We start from the raw sequence: 14,078 nt of genomic DNA, 5'->3' as shown, positions 1-14,078 counted from the left end.
GCACTGAGGAATCATATTACAAGATAATTTAGAGAAGGAATGGAAAAATCATGAACAATATTATTGCCCAATAAAGATGATCAAAAGAACAACAATAACTGCTAACATGCCTACTTTTTAACTTTTATAAAATCTTTATGAGAAAGATCTACATGCATATCCATGAAAATGTGGGAAAGGAATAGTCAGGCTTTCTCAAACAATTTTCTAGAGCAGGTCACTTCTTTACAATTGCATATGTGCCTGAAAAATGCTGAAAATACAATACTTTACTGGGTTTGTTGAAGAAAGAAAGAAAGAAAGAAAGAAAGAAAGAAAGAAAGAAAGAAAGAAAGAAAGAAAGAAAGAAAGAAAGAAAGAAAGAAAGAAAGGAAGGAAGGAAGGAAGGAAGGAAGGAAGGAAGGAAGGAAGGAAGGAAGGAAGGAAGGGGAAGGAAGAAAGGGAAGGAAGGAAGGAAGGAAGGAAGGAAGGAAGGAAGGAAGGAAGGAAGGAAGGAAGGAAGGAGGGAAGGAAGGAAGGAAGGAAGGAAGGAAGGAAGAAAGAAAGAAAGAAAGAAAGAAAGAAAGAAAGAAAGAAAGAAAGAAAGAAAGAAAGAAAGAAAGAAAGAAAGGAAGGAAGGAAGGAAGGAAGGAAGGAAGGAAGAAGAAAGGAAGAAAGAAAGAAAGGGAAGGAAGGGAAGGAAGAAAGGGAAGGAAGGAAGAAAGGGAAGGAAGGAAGGAGGAAAGGAAGGAAGGAAAGAAAGAAAGAAAGGAAGGAAGGAAAGAAAGAAAGGGAAGGAAGAAAGGAAAGAAAGGAAGGAAGGAAGGAAAGGAAGAAAAAGAAAGGAAGGAAGGAAGGAAAGGAAGAAAGGGAAGGAAGAAAGGGAAGGAAGGAAGAAGAAAGAAAGGGAAGGAAGGAAGGAAGGAAGAAAGGAAGGAAGGAAGGAAAGAAGGAAGGAAGGAAAGAAAGAAAGAAAGAAAGAAAGAAAGAAAGAAAGAAAGAAAGAAGGAAGGAAGGAAGACAGAAAGAAAGGGAAGGAAGGAAAGAAGGAAGGAAGGAGGGGGGAAGGGAAGGAAGGAAGGAAGGAAGAAGGGAAGGAGGGAGGGAAGGAAGGAAGGAAAAAAGGAAGGAAGGAAGGAGAGAGGGAGGGAGAGAAGGAAGGGAAGGTAGGAAGGAAGGAAGGAAGGAAGAAAGGGAAGGAAGGAAGGAAGAAAGGGAAGGAAGGAAGGATGGAAGGAAGGAAGAAATGGAAGGAAGGAAGGAGGGAGAGAGGGAGGGAGAGAAGGAAGGGAAGGAAGGAAGGGAAGGAAGGTAAGGAAGGAAGGAAGGAAGCAAGGAAGAAGGAAGGAAGGAAGGAAGAAAGGAAGAAAGGGAAGGAAGGAAGCAAGGAAGAAGGAAGGAAGGAAGAAGGGAGGGAAGGAAGGAAGGAAGGAAGGAAGGAAGGAAGGAAGGAAGGAAGGAAGGAAGGAAGGAAGGGAAGGAAGGAAGGAAGGGAGGGAGGAAGGAAGGAAGGAAGGAAGGAAGGAAGGAAGGAAGAAGGGAAGGGAGGGAGGGAAGGGAGGGAGGGAAGGGAGAGAAGAGAAGGAAGGAAGGAAGGAAGGAAGGAAGGAAGGAAGGAAAGAAAGAAAGAAAGAAAGAAAGAAAGAAAGAAAGAAAGAAAGAAAGAAAGAAGGAAAGAAAGAAAGAAGAAAGGAGGAAAGAAAGAAACAAACAAACAAAGAAAAAGAAAGAAAGGAGGAAAGAGAAAGAAAGGGAAGGATGGAAGGAAGGAAGGAAGGGAGGGAGGGAGGGAGGGAGGAAGGAAGGAAAGAAGGAAGGGAAAAGCATTTGAATTGGTAGGGAAAAACATAGCCTAAACAGTTCTTTCTCACACAAATACCAAGATCATTCAAGAATCCTTAACAAATGCAAACATAGAGATAACTTTCTTCTTTGACTCTCTGTTAGCATCAAATGAATCATAAAACAAAGAGACATACATTCTCTAAAGAGCTCATCTTTGTCACAGAAAATGTATTACATAATATTAGGAAAGAAAGGTTCCCTATAGATTGGTGATGTCTTCCAGGTGTGCCTATTGGTAGGTGATATTATTGTGATAGAATCAAGTAGTGGATGTCTTCAATAAGTTCCATGATTATGCACAAGAGCTATGCCTAACAATCTATACAGGAAAAATAAAATAGATAAAAATTCTTATTGTCCATATCATAAAATGTAATGGGATGGCCCATTGCTGAATGAGAACACCAACTAGAATAGATATTGCATACAGATAATGGGGTAGGTACAGAATTGAAAGTGAAGAAAGATGGACTGGATTGCATTTGGAAAATGATGTTGTGTTTTTAATGATCCTAAGCTGCTCTCCATGCAAAGACATATTTCAATTCAAATGTTCTCCCAGGAATTCTCTAAGGCTGTAAGCCTTGGAATACCACAATATTTTAGGAATTATAGTTGCAAGTGACCCGGAAGGCAATGGAGCAATGCATGGTAGGCACAAATAAGTAGTACAATATTTCAAACTATGAGTTATGCTCAAAAGTTGTCATATGAGATATGATTAAGGAAATGTGTGATCAGAAAAGAAAGTAGGCCATGTAATGGATAACAAGATGGACAACTTGAGTGTTCCACTGGTATACCTGAAGTTTATAAAAACCTAAAGGGAAGTTCCAATCCAATCTAATCCAAACCAAACCAATCCAACAAGCATTTATTAAGCCCTGTAGTGTGCAGAGTGCTATATAAGGCAATGAGAAGAAACACAAAATGAAAACCAGTATGCTCCCAATACACTAGGTGGATTCTTTGTAGAAGATCTCTGGAAGAGCATGGCCCAGAATCACATTCCTAAATGAGTAGGGTTAGTTAGGTTATATGATTCGCATCCAAGGAGAGAATATACACAGCAAAGAGATCATGGATGTATGGAAGTGATGAAGTATAAATTGGTTAATCCATTGAGGGCAAGCCACCTTGAGGCTCACAGCAAAGTGATGAGCTCTGTAAGGTATTTTCCAGGCAACAATCTGGCGCACAGATGACCTCACATGTGTGTGTATTTCATCACGTAATTTACATGTGTTTCTATGTGATTATAAAAGGACCTGATATATAGTTGGTATAGAAAATTCCCATTATAAGAATTCTCTCTACCAATGCAGGTCACAACCTAACTATGATAGAGATCTAGCAAATGTCAGAGATGGGATTTGAGCCAGGTCTGACTATCTTACTGGGCCCAACCTGTGGTAGAGCCTTCTAATCTTGTATTGGTCTGATCAGCCACAGTTGGACACATTGTACCTTGACTCCAACATGGTGATATCATTTTGGTCCTCTTTAAGACCAAAGAACCAACTGTCTTTCTAGATCCAAACACAGCAATACTGTATGTATAGACATATATAGACATACACACATATAGACACATATACATATAGATATAACCATGTATGTCTCTATACATGTATATGCCATATAGTGTATTTTATGCATTGCATATACGTGTAGGTGGATAAGGTTGGAAAATATTGAAACTTTGGGTCCTGGCAATGGATGACAGATAGATATAGAGATGATAGATAGATAGATAGATAGATAGACTGATAGATTGATAGATAATAGATAACACAGCACAATAGAGTGCTGGGCTTAGGACTAGTAATATTTGGTTCAAACCTGCCTCAGACATTTATCGCTGGTCCAGTAACTTAACCCCTATGTGCCTCAGCCAGCTCCCCAAGACAGATCTTCTAAGTCATAGATGAAAGTGATCCACATCTATAAAGTATGGGAAAATTACCATTCTTACTGGATCAAAGACATAAGGCACTTACACTGAGATGATCTGATGTCAGCGTCATAAGTTCTTCATTGGAAGGATGAAGTTTTTCAAAGAGAATAGTATCTGCTCCTTTACAATATAGCTTTATCTGTCCTTCTGGGTTTTGAACTAAAAAGAAAAAGTTTGAAACATGCTATAATCGTAGAGTAATGTTAACTCAATCAGATCTTACCAAGGCTGACTGTAGGCCCTTGATAAAAAGGCATTGTATCTGATACTAGTAATGAACCATTTCCCTGACTTGGTGTTCCAAGATGCGCAACCAATGAGCAGGGCTGAGAGATGACTTTAATTTATTGAACAGAGAATCGGCCTTGGAATCAGAAAGACTAGGTTCAAGTCTTGCCTCTGATATGCACTATTGTGTAACCTCTGGAAAAGTCATTTAACCTTACCACCCCAAACACTGTAAGACGGTAAGTTGCAGAGCAGGTATTTATTTGTATTGGTGAAAGGAGTTTCTTCACAGGGAGTTTCCTATATAGGTGAAACCACAAACATGGTTAAAAGAAACCATTTAGCATTGAGACCTGAAGTTTTTTGGTACTGATCCCTTCAGCCAGAAATTATCCTTCTGATCTGAACTAGGGTATCACATACCAATGTTTAACTTCATATTTTAGCTATTACTGTTGCCCACGCCCTGCCCTGTATTATCAAACAGATGTCATTACAGCTATTACAGTGTGTATGCATATGTGTGTGCACATCTGACCTCCCTACCAGACTTTAAGGTGTTTGAGGAGAGGAATTGTTTGATTTTTTAATCCCCCTAGGATTAATATTTATTGAATTAATATTTATTGAATTGACTGGTCAAGAACCATGTCCTCTCCCCACTTCTCCCTACCACCACCACCTCAAGCATTGGGTGTAAAGTCAGGAAACCTGAGTTTGAACTCCAGTTTTACTTATTTACCAGTTTTGTGACCTTAGGTAAGTCACTTTTCTACAACTTAAGTTTCCTATATATAAAATGAAAGGGATATACTAAATAATGTCTAAGGACCCTTTAGTCCTAAATCATAAATCTATCATGCAAATTTAGCCTAGATTATTTTTTTGCCTGGTAGCAACCCCTTTTTTCTAAACCTGAGAACAAGTGTCTACTGAGAACAGACAAGACTTTTCCCTACCTAGCATTCCGAAGTAAGTCACATGCTTGTGTGTATAAAATCTTTAGTCTTGGTTTGAGCTCAGTAACATGTGCCTGACTCCCTTGTATATGTAACACCATATATATAGACTATGACAAAGCTGCTATCCTTACTAGTCAAAAGACACAAGACACCTATTCCTAGACCACCTAGCCTAGTGCTGATCCAGGTGGCCTGGCGGTCAACAAATACATGTTGATTTAAATACACATCGATATCACAAAAGAAAGAGAAAACTGTTAGGTATAACTATAGCCCAAAATAGGTGAAAATATAGATTGTTAATGCTCCATACCAACAACTGGTGAAGAATAGAGGTGGGTTGGGAGGTGGGAAGTCTTATCCCAGAACAGAATATCCTAGCCTGTTGGCAATGAAAGTATGCAGCCTTTTTTTTCAGTCATGTTCAACTCTTTGTGACATTATTTGGGGTTTTCTTGGCAAAGATATGGGACTGGTTTACCATTTCCTCCTCCAGCTCAGTTTACAGATGAGGAAACTGAAGCCAACAGGGTTAAGTGACTTGGCCAGGGTAACACAGCTAATAAGTGTCTGAGGCCAGATTTGAATTCACAAAGATGAGTCTTCCTGACTCCAGGCCCAGCACTCTGTCCCTTGTGCCACCTAACTGCCAAAAATTACACATTAACTTAAAGAATTAGTTGACCTAAATTCTTATTGCAGCTTTCAAGGGAACTGAATTTTCATTTCATATCAAGATATTATTTGGAAGGACCAAGGGGGAGCTAGAATTCTAGAATTGTCTCCCTTCTTCCTAGTCTGCCCCTGTGTTGTCAAACAGATGTCATTTTGCCCTGGCAGGGATCCTGCTTAAAATTCCTCCTGACACAAAACAATACTCAAGAAGTTGTTCATTTAGTGTATGGGAGAACATTACCTTTCCTCATATGGGATGTATTAAGACAAACATCAGATTTTTGTGGCTGGACTGCAATTTCTCCATAGACAGCAATATGTCAAATGACATAAGGTCCCTGTCTTAGGCAAGGGCCAAAAGTACTCCCTGCATAGCCAAGGTGTTTTCAACGCCCCCCAAACCGATGAGAAGCCAGTACTAAGCCAAGGCAGCATCAATCACACTTCCCTGGGATACTATAAAGAGAAGACAGCTCACATTGATTATAAAAAAAAGTAAGCAGGCACCATGAACACAATTGCTAAAAAGACATATGACGATGACATGCAATTGCGGCAAAGGAAAAACAAGCCTGCAATATGTCGTCCACAAAATATGAATATTTTTAGACTTCTCTTTTTATCTACTTGTACCTGCGGAAAACAATCTCGAAGAGCCAGGTCCCAGTACTTGCTAATCAAAGTCACCATTCTATGATGTACCTACATGTACATTCCATATGCCATTCATAGAAATGGATTTTATTGGACTTTATTTTTTATTATTATTTTCATTCATTTATTTATTATTTTATATAGGCCACTTGCAAATACCAAAACTGCAGGTCCTCCAACTCTAATGCCTCTTCTTCCCACCCATAAATGACTGTGTCCTTATTTTGCATTCACTTATCCGTTCCCCAGTCTTTACTCTCAATAAAATATAAGCACCTTGAGGACAGAGATATTTTAATTTCATCTTTGTATCTCTAGCTCTTAGCACAGTGTCTGTCTCGTGTTGTTGTTCAGTTGTTTCCATTGCACTCAAGTCATTGGGACCCCGTCTGGGGTTTTCTCCACAAGATACTAGAGTGGTTTGCCATTTCCTTCTCCAGCTCATTTCAGAAATGGAGGAACTGAGGCAAACAGGGTTACGTGATTTGGCCAGGGTCATACAGCTAATGAGTGTCTGAGGCCAGATTTGAATTCAGGAAGTTGAGTTTTTCTGATTTTAGGCCTAGCACTGTGCCACCTAGGCACCCATGCCTGCCACATAGGGGGTACTTAATAAATGCTCTTGAATGAATGAATGAATTGACTTATTACCATCACCATTAGTAGTATTAATAATAATAATTGCTAACATGTGGCATTTCAAGATCGGCAAAGTACCTACGTCACCTCATTGCATCATCTCAACAACTTTGTAAAGTAGATGCTATTTTTATTTCCTCTTTACAGAAGAGGAAACTAAGGCTTTAAGGAATTAAATCACTTGCCCAGGGTGACCCAACTGCTAAGTCTCTAAGACTAGATTTGAATTCAGGCCTTGCTGACTCCAAGTCCCATGCTCTATTCACCGCAATAAATTCAGCATAACTTTATATGACAGTATCTTGCAAACAAAAGATTTTTTAAAAAAAAGCAAAGGTATTGGTTGTACCTATCACAGACATCCTTTTTCTGATATTGTTAAAATCCAAAAAGGCAAGCAGCTGGTAAGTAACAACTTTTCCCATTTCTTCTACTGTGATGGTCTCTGGAGTCCTAGACTTAAAAATAAATCCAAAATTTCTTGCTGCTGTTACTAGAGCTCCTTCATCAGGTGACTGAACTTGATAAGTCAATTTTCCTAAAATAAAACAACAGAACACACAGTAAATGTCATAGTCCTGGAGCAGAAGTTAAGATTTTTGCACTGGACTCAAAAAATATTCCAGAAAGTCGTACAACTTAGAAGATTGGAAGATATAAAGTGTAAGGACAAGTACAAGGAGTACATGTGTTTAGAGAAGTAACATGGCGGAGTGGCTAGAGCACTGGACTTGGATTCAAGAAGACATGTTCAAATCCCACCTCAGATACTTACTAGCTGTGTGACTACGGGGGTTTCACTTAGTTTCTTTGCATCTCAATTTCCTCATCTGTAAAATTGGGCTAATAATAATACCTACTTTATAGGGTTGTTAGAAGGATCCAACGGGATAATCTATGGGAAGCACTTTGAAAAACCTCAAAACTTCATGTAAGCTTCACTTGCCTTCTTGAATCTCAAATGAGAAAACAACAAAAACAAAACTTGAAAATAAATAAAGAGTTTCCCTCAAACAAGTTTGTTCTGTAGGTGAAAGTTTTCCCACTAGGCTCTTTCACTTTTATCTCTAGCCACTGATTTGTCTCCTCGTTCCTCCATAACACCTCCTTCAGCTGCAAGTCTATCAGCTTTTCATAGTCTCTTTTCATAATGTGATGATGATTCCTGATGTGTGAACCTGAGCAAGTCATTCGTTCTCTCTGGGCCTCCATTTACTGATCTATAAACTGGGGATAATAATGGCACCCATGTCCCAGGTTGTTGTGAGGATCAAATGAGATTAAAAACCTCAAAGTTTTTGGCACATCTCTCTAAGGCACAGCTCACACCCAAGCCTTCCTGACTCCAAAATCAATATTCTATGCACTCTGCCGCCTATTGGCCTACATATCAAATTTCAATGACAAATTTTAGGTCAAAGGCAGGAGAGGTAAGTTCTTCAACATCAATTTTTCATTAATAGTCTATGGCTGATTCAGAATATAATCATCCTTATTTTATGACTCTTGGTTCCCATCTTTGCCAAAGAATAGGAAAGGAAAGAGAAAGTAAATTATCATGGCCTTCTTCATTCTTAGATGAGTTGCTTTTACGACATTCAAGCAGTATCCCAGATTTGCACACTTCCCAAGTACTACCCTGTTGATAGAAGATAATAACCAATAAGAAGGAAGGGGAAAAAAATCATTTTTACTTTTCTTTAAAAAAAACTGACAACCACTTGGAGAACAAGAAAAGAAGCAGTCCGGCATAATAAATGGAGAGCTGACCTTGAAGCCAGCACCTTGGACATATCCTGACTGTGTGACAACTTGAGGCAAGTCACTTAATTTCTCAGTGCTCTAGCAAACTCTCTAACACTACAAGTTATAGAAAAGGTGATAGCCTACATTGACAGACAGAACTTCCCTCACAAATGGAATCACAGATAGAGTTCCTACTCCTTTCCTGAAAGGGCAAGACTTCTAGAGAAATTCACTCAGATGATCATTCAGCATTTATTAAAAAATATATTTATCAAATCCCAACAAGGCACTGTACTATAAGCTGTGCATAAAGCAAAGAGGATTAAAACATAAAATTGTTGACTAAATAATCACAGAATTCAGTTGGAAGTGACCTCAGAAGCAATTTGGGACAGAAGAAAGCAAGCATTGGCCTCTGGAGTTAGAGGACCTGGATTCAACTCCTGCCTCTCATGCTTAGTGCTTGTGTGACCTTGGAAAAGTCACAACCCCCCTGGGCTTCTGTGTCCACCTCAATAAAATGAAGGAGTTGGACTACATAACCTCAGAGGTTGCTCTGACTAGATGTGTGAGCCAGTGATCTCTGGTCCTAATATTGCCAAGACTCAAGTGGTCCTCCCCTCTACAAATTGCCAGCAAACAGTCACCCAACCTCCCTCTGCAGACCTTTATTGAGGAGGTAATCTACTACCTCCCAAAACAGCTCATTACACTTAGAAAATTCAACTTGCTAAGAATTTTTTTTCTTGTAGTGAGTTTCTCCATAGCTAATACCACTGCCTCTCTGGAGCCAAAACAGCAAATCTAGTCTCTTTACCACATGGTAGTCAATCAAATACTTGAAGACCACTCTCATGTTCCTCCTCCTCCAACTTTCTCTTCCTAGGATAAATATCTCCAGTTCCTTCAACAGATCATTTTATGACATGTCCTCCATGAAACAGTCACCATCCAGGATGCCTTCCTCTGAATGCACTTTCCAAAACATGGTGCCCACACCTGAACACAGAAATCCAGATGTGGCTGAACAAGTATAATATGAGATACTAGATGGCAAAAGCTAGTGTGTTCTAATTTTATATATCTCCAGTCCATAGGATAGTGCTTTGCATGGAGAAGACACATTATCAGTTCTGGTTGAATTCAATCAATGAGTAAAAAATCATTTGTTAAGTATTTACTATGTACGAGGCACTCTACTAAGTGTCTGGCTCATAGTAATGTACATGAATACAAAAGCAAGGAGGTCCCTGCCCTCAAAAGTCTTACAGTTAAGTAGGGAAAGAAAACATGCAGAGGAATGATAAGCAGGAAGTATACACTGGGACTGAAAACATGTCTGGCTCTAACGTTGTGAGACAGGAATGAAGAAGGAAATAATGGAGGAAGACAACTGAGTAATGTGAGATAAGAAGGAGGAGAAAATAGAATAGTCTCAATGAAGAGCTTCAATTTCTTCAATGAAATATGAAGCAAGGTTTTTAATTGAGATGAGGCCCTGGAAGAAGGGATGGAAAGATTTGGAATAGCTACTGTGCTGAATGGGATAGTGACTCAACCAGGGAGGCATAAAAAGACTTTCTTCTTTCAGAGAGGGTTTAGTTGAGATTATGTAATATAAATTTGTAGTGAACCCTATCAACACAGTTTTGTCAGCTTTGTTCACAGCATGTGAATAGGAATGGAGACAGTGCATGGTGGGAGCAGTCCAAGGCTGAGACTCGGCAGAAGGATGAGAGGGTGAGAGACTAAAGTGGAGAGGGCAGGGTATAGTTGAATTACTTCACCAAGAGACTGAGGAAGGGAAGAGAGGAGAGTGTCGTCAGTGAAGGGTAACTAAGAGCCTAAGAAAGAAGGAAGCTAACTGGCTCAGTGAATAGAATTCCGGACCTGGAGTCAAGAAGTCTGAATCCTGACTCAGTAACTATCTGTGTGACCATGGGCAAGTGGCTTAGTCCCCATCTGCTTCAGTTTCCTCATCTCTAAAATGGGATAACAATACCCCTTACCTGACAGGGTTGTCATAAGGATAACATGAGATAATGTTTGTAATGTTCTTTGCAAGCCTCAAAGCACTATACAAAAACCAGCCAGTGTTAGTATTAAGAACTGAGAGGCAGAAGGATTGGTGGTCACGATAAAGATGAAAAGCAGGGCTAGGAAGAATAAGACAGAGGGAAAGATGTTATGATAAAAGATTATGATCAGATAAAGAAATGGCAGAGTTCATGACCAAAGAAATGGAATACTTGTGGGTGACAGGAAGATCATAAAATGGTCTGTATGAAAGATGACAGTAGAGTCTGTGGAAAGATAGAGTAAGATCTCATTCTTCAATTTGGTTCAGACCATCCCCAGGGCATGAGTTCCTCCAAGTGAACTGAGAGTTGACCAATAGAGCATAGAGTTCACCACCCTAAATTTAAGACACTCTCCTAATAATATCCTTGGTTAGGCAAATACTCAAATAGAGTTGAGATCTCATAAATTTGGAAGTTCCTTCCGATGATACAAGCAGCTCACAACCCATCAATGACCATCTATCTTATTTGACTCTTATGTGCTCTCATAAGTTCATCACACAGGGTCTAATCAATGTGCAGAGGCCTTCCTTGCTTCTCCTCCCGACATTTTAAGGAGGCCAGTGGAACAATCTGGCTGGCTATCTACCCATCAACCCTCACACCTGACAAATTACCAAACTGCTTCTCTTCCTAGTATACAAATCTTTCATGATATCTTTCATTCCTCTTATTCTTTGGAGTTCCTCATTGGTTATATGTTTCAGCCTGCTGTCACCTGCCAGATACCTCTCCATCCTCCCCCATGTAATATTCATTTTTAATTGTTTTCTTGTCATATAGTAACACCAGTAGAATGATGAGCCTTAAAAAATCAGGCCTTTGCTTTCATGGGAAGCTTAGGGCTAGTTAGTTAGCTAGCTAGCTAATTAGCTAGTTAGTTAGCTAGCTAGCTAGTTAGTTAGCTAGCTAGCTAGTTAGGTAGGTAGGTAAGTAGTAAAGGAAATTTGCAATTTCCAAGAGACCTACTCTCCTCCTACTGTTCAACTCTAGGCCCAGATCGCTATCCATCTGTACTTCCTGTCCCATACACATACTGATGGACAAGTTCTCTAGAGTGTCCAGCCAAGTGCATGTCATGATCTGGGCAAAAGACATTCTTCATCCACTTGGTCTTTTCTGCATGCCAAAATCTTTTGAGTGATTACAGATCTCCTCCAGGAGGCTCAGCAATGCCCTGGAGCTTGATGAAATCAACATCATGTTATTTTCAAAGAGAAGCATCTGGAGGACCTCACCATCAACAGGGAATCCCTCTTTGATCTGGACTCTTTGCTCTATCTCCTCCATCCGCATGGCAAATACCTTTGGGGAGCATACATCTCCCTGTTTTATGCTTTGCCTGATGTTTATGATAAGAGAATTATTGAATAATGCTATTTCTGTTATATCTTCAAAGGAATCTTGAATGATTTTTATATACGCTTCAGAGACATCTTCTTGTAAGAAAAGGCTATAAGGCAGCATTCCAGTCTGCCAAATCAGGTGCTTTATTGCAATCAATAAACAATAGGCCCAGTGAGATCTTATATTCTCTAGATAGTTCAATTACTTATGAAATGGTAAAAAAAAATGTTATCTATTGTTGAATATCATTTGTGAAAGCCTGCTTATTCCCTACTAGCACTCTCATCAAGGTTGCCCTCAATATGTGTATAGTTGACTCTCCTAAAGATTTTGTATAGAGGGAAAAGTGAGCGTAGTTACTGATGTTGTCTTATTCACCTTTTTTAGTATTAATAAGGTCTAAGGGTTTTTTACCATACTTTTATTATTTTATGCTCCTTCAAATGCTTTGTATATTGAGTCCTCGATGCCTTCATGATTATGTTACCTCTGTACACCTTCTATTTCCCCAACCTCCTCTCTTCCAAATTCCTTATTACTGTTGAGGGCATCTATTTTCCCAGTTCTCCAGGGTCGCAGCCTAGGTATCACTCTCAGCTCTTTACTTTTTTCACTCAACCCTCCCTGGCCCCCACCTCCCCAGCCTATCTGATGCCAAGGACTGTCAGTATAACCGCAATCTCTTAAATATGCCACCTTCTCTCCTCTGACACCGCCACCATTCTGGGGCAGACCCTCATTACCTCATGCCTGGACTCCTGCAATAGTCTGCTGGTGGGTCTGCCTGCCTCAAGTCTCTTCCCATTCCAGTTCTTCCTCCCTTCAGTTGCCAAAGTGATTTTCCTAAAGTTCAGGTCTAACCATGTCAATTCCTATTCAATAAAATCCAGCAGTTCCCTATCATCTCAAGGATCAAATACAAAAACCCTCTGTTTGGTGTTCAAAGCTTTTCAAAACCTGGCCTCTCCCTAATTTTCCAGTGTTCTTACACCTTATACCACCTCCAACCATCCCGCTCCACGCACACACATATACTTTGATCCAGTGACACTGATCTCCTGGCTGTTCCATGAACAAAACACTCCATCTCTGGGCCCTGGACATTTTCTCGAGCTATTTCCCATGCCTGGCATTCTTTCTCTATTGATTTCTGTCTCTTGGCTTCTTTCCCTGGCTTCCTTTAAGTCTCTGCTATAATCCCACCTTCTATGGGAAGCCTTTCCCAATATCTTCATTTTGTTGACTATTTCTTATTTCTTCTGCATATGATTTGTATATTTGCATATGTATGTTTGTATATTGTCTCCCCTATTAGACTGTGAGTTCTTTGAGGGCAATCACTATCTTTTGCCTTTCTATCCCTAGAGCTCAACATAGTGCCTCACACAGTAAGTGCTTGCTGCTTACCGACTGCCTATAGACTTGGTCCAACATGGCTACTTTTTCCACCTATGTTCTCTGTGGTAGTTCTGATGTCTTTGGTGAAGGAAATAATTATAATGAATTTTGCAAATCCTTTCCATTTTTCTTTTGTTTGTTTCTCCCTTTCATTTTCAACCTTGAATGCTCTTTGAATGACTGTCCTTTGTTGGCTGTCTTCCTGAACTGAACACATCTAGTTTTACCCTCCACTAATTCTCTCTGCTTTGTGACTGTAGCCAGAATGGACTTTGTTTTCTTTGAATGACTCAGCTCGCCTCGTTGAGCTTCCCTGGACGCTGGGGCTTGCTCTTCCGGGACAGGACCAGAGCTTCCTGTGTGATGAGTCGTGGCGCTGGCTGAGGGGAGGTGTGTTAACGTGGTCTACGCTGGGGGAGGGGCCAAGTCAAGAACCAATCGGCCCTGGTCGTTCAGGCGGCGCTTGATGATGTCAAAAACTCTATAAGGGGAGAGGACAGCTTGAAGATCGTCCTTTCCTTTTCCGGTTGGAGCCAGAGACACCTACAGCCGAAGCTGAGCTGCCGG

General features: G+C 40.1%; 1 protein-coding gene across 1 annotated transcript in view; it reads right to left on the bottom strand.

Annotated features, from left to right (window-relative positions):
* The window catches only part of ATP8B4 (ATPase phospholipid transporting 8B4 (putative)), a 239,655-nt gene that overhangs the window by 74,713 nt on the left and 150,864 nt on the right, over positions 1-14,078 (bottom strand). The window contains exons 14-15 of the mRNA XM_036736592.1: positions 7,289-7,477; positions 3,825-3,940 (exon numbers count right to left, since the gene is read on the bottom strand). Of these exons, the coding sequence (XP_036592487.1) occupies positions 3,825-3,940; positions 7,289-7,477 (305 nt within the window). The remainder of the gene's footprint in view (positions 1-3,824; positions 3,941-7,288; positions 7,478-14,078) is intronic.

Source organism: Trichosurus vulpecula, chromosome 8 (genome assembly GCF_011100635.1).
Source record: "Trichosurus vulpecula isolate mTriVul1 chromosome 8, mTriVul1.pri, whole genome shotgun sequence".
Taxonomy (NCBI): domain Eukaryota; kingdom Metazoa; phylum Chordata; class Mammalia; order Diprotodontia; family Phalangeridae; genus Trichosurus; species Trichosurus vulpecula.
The sequence above is the reverse complement of the archived record's forward strand: the minus strand, read 5'-3'. Positions and strand labels throughout refer to the sequence as shown.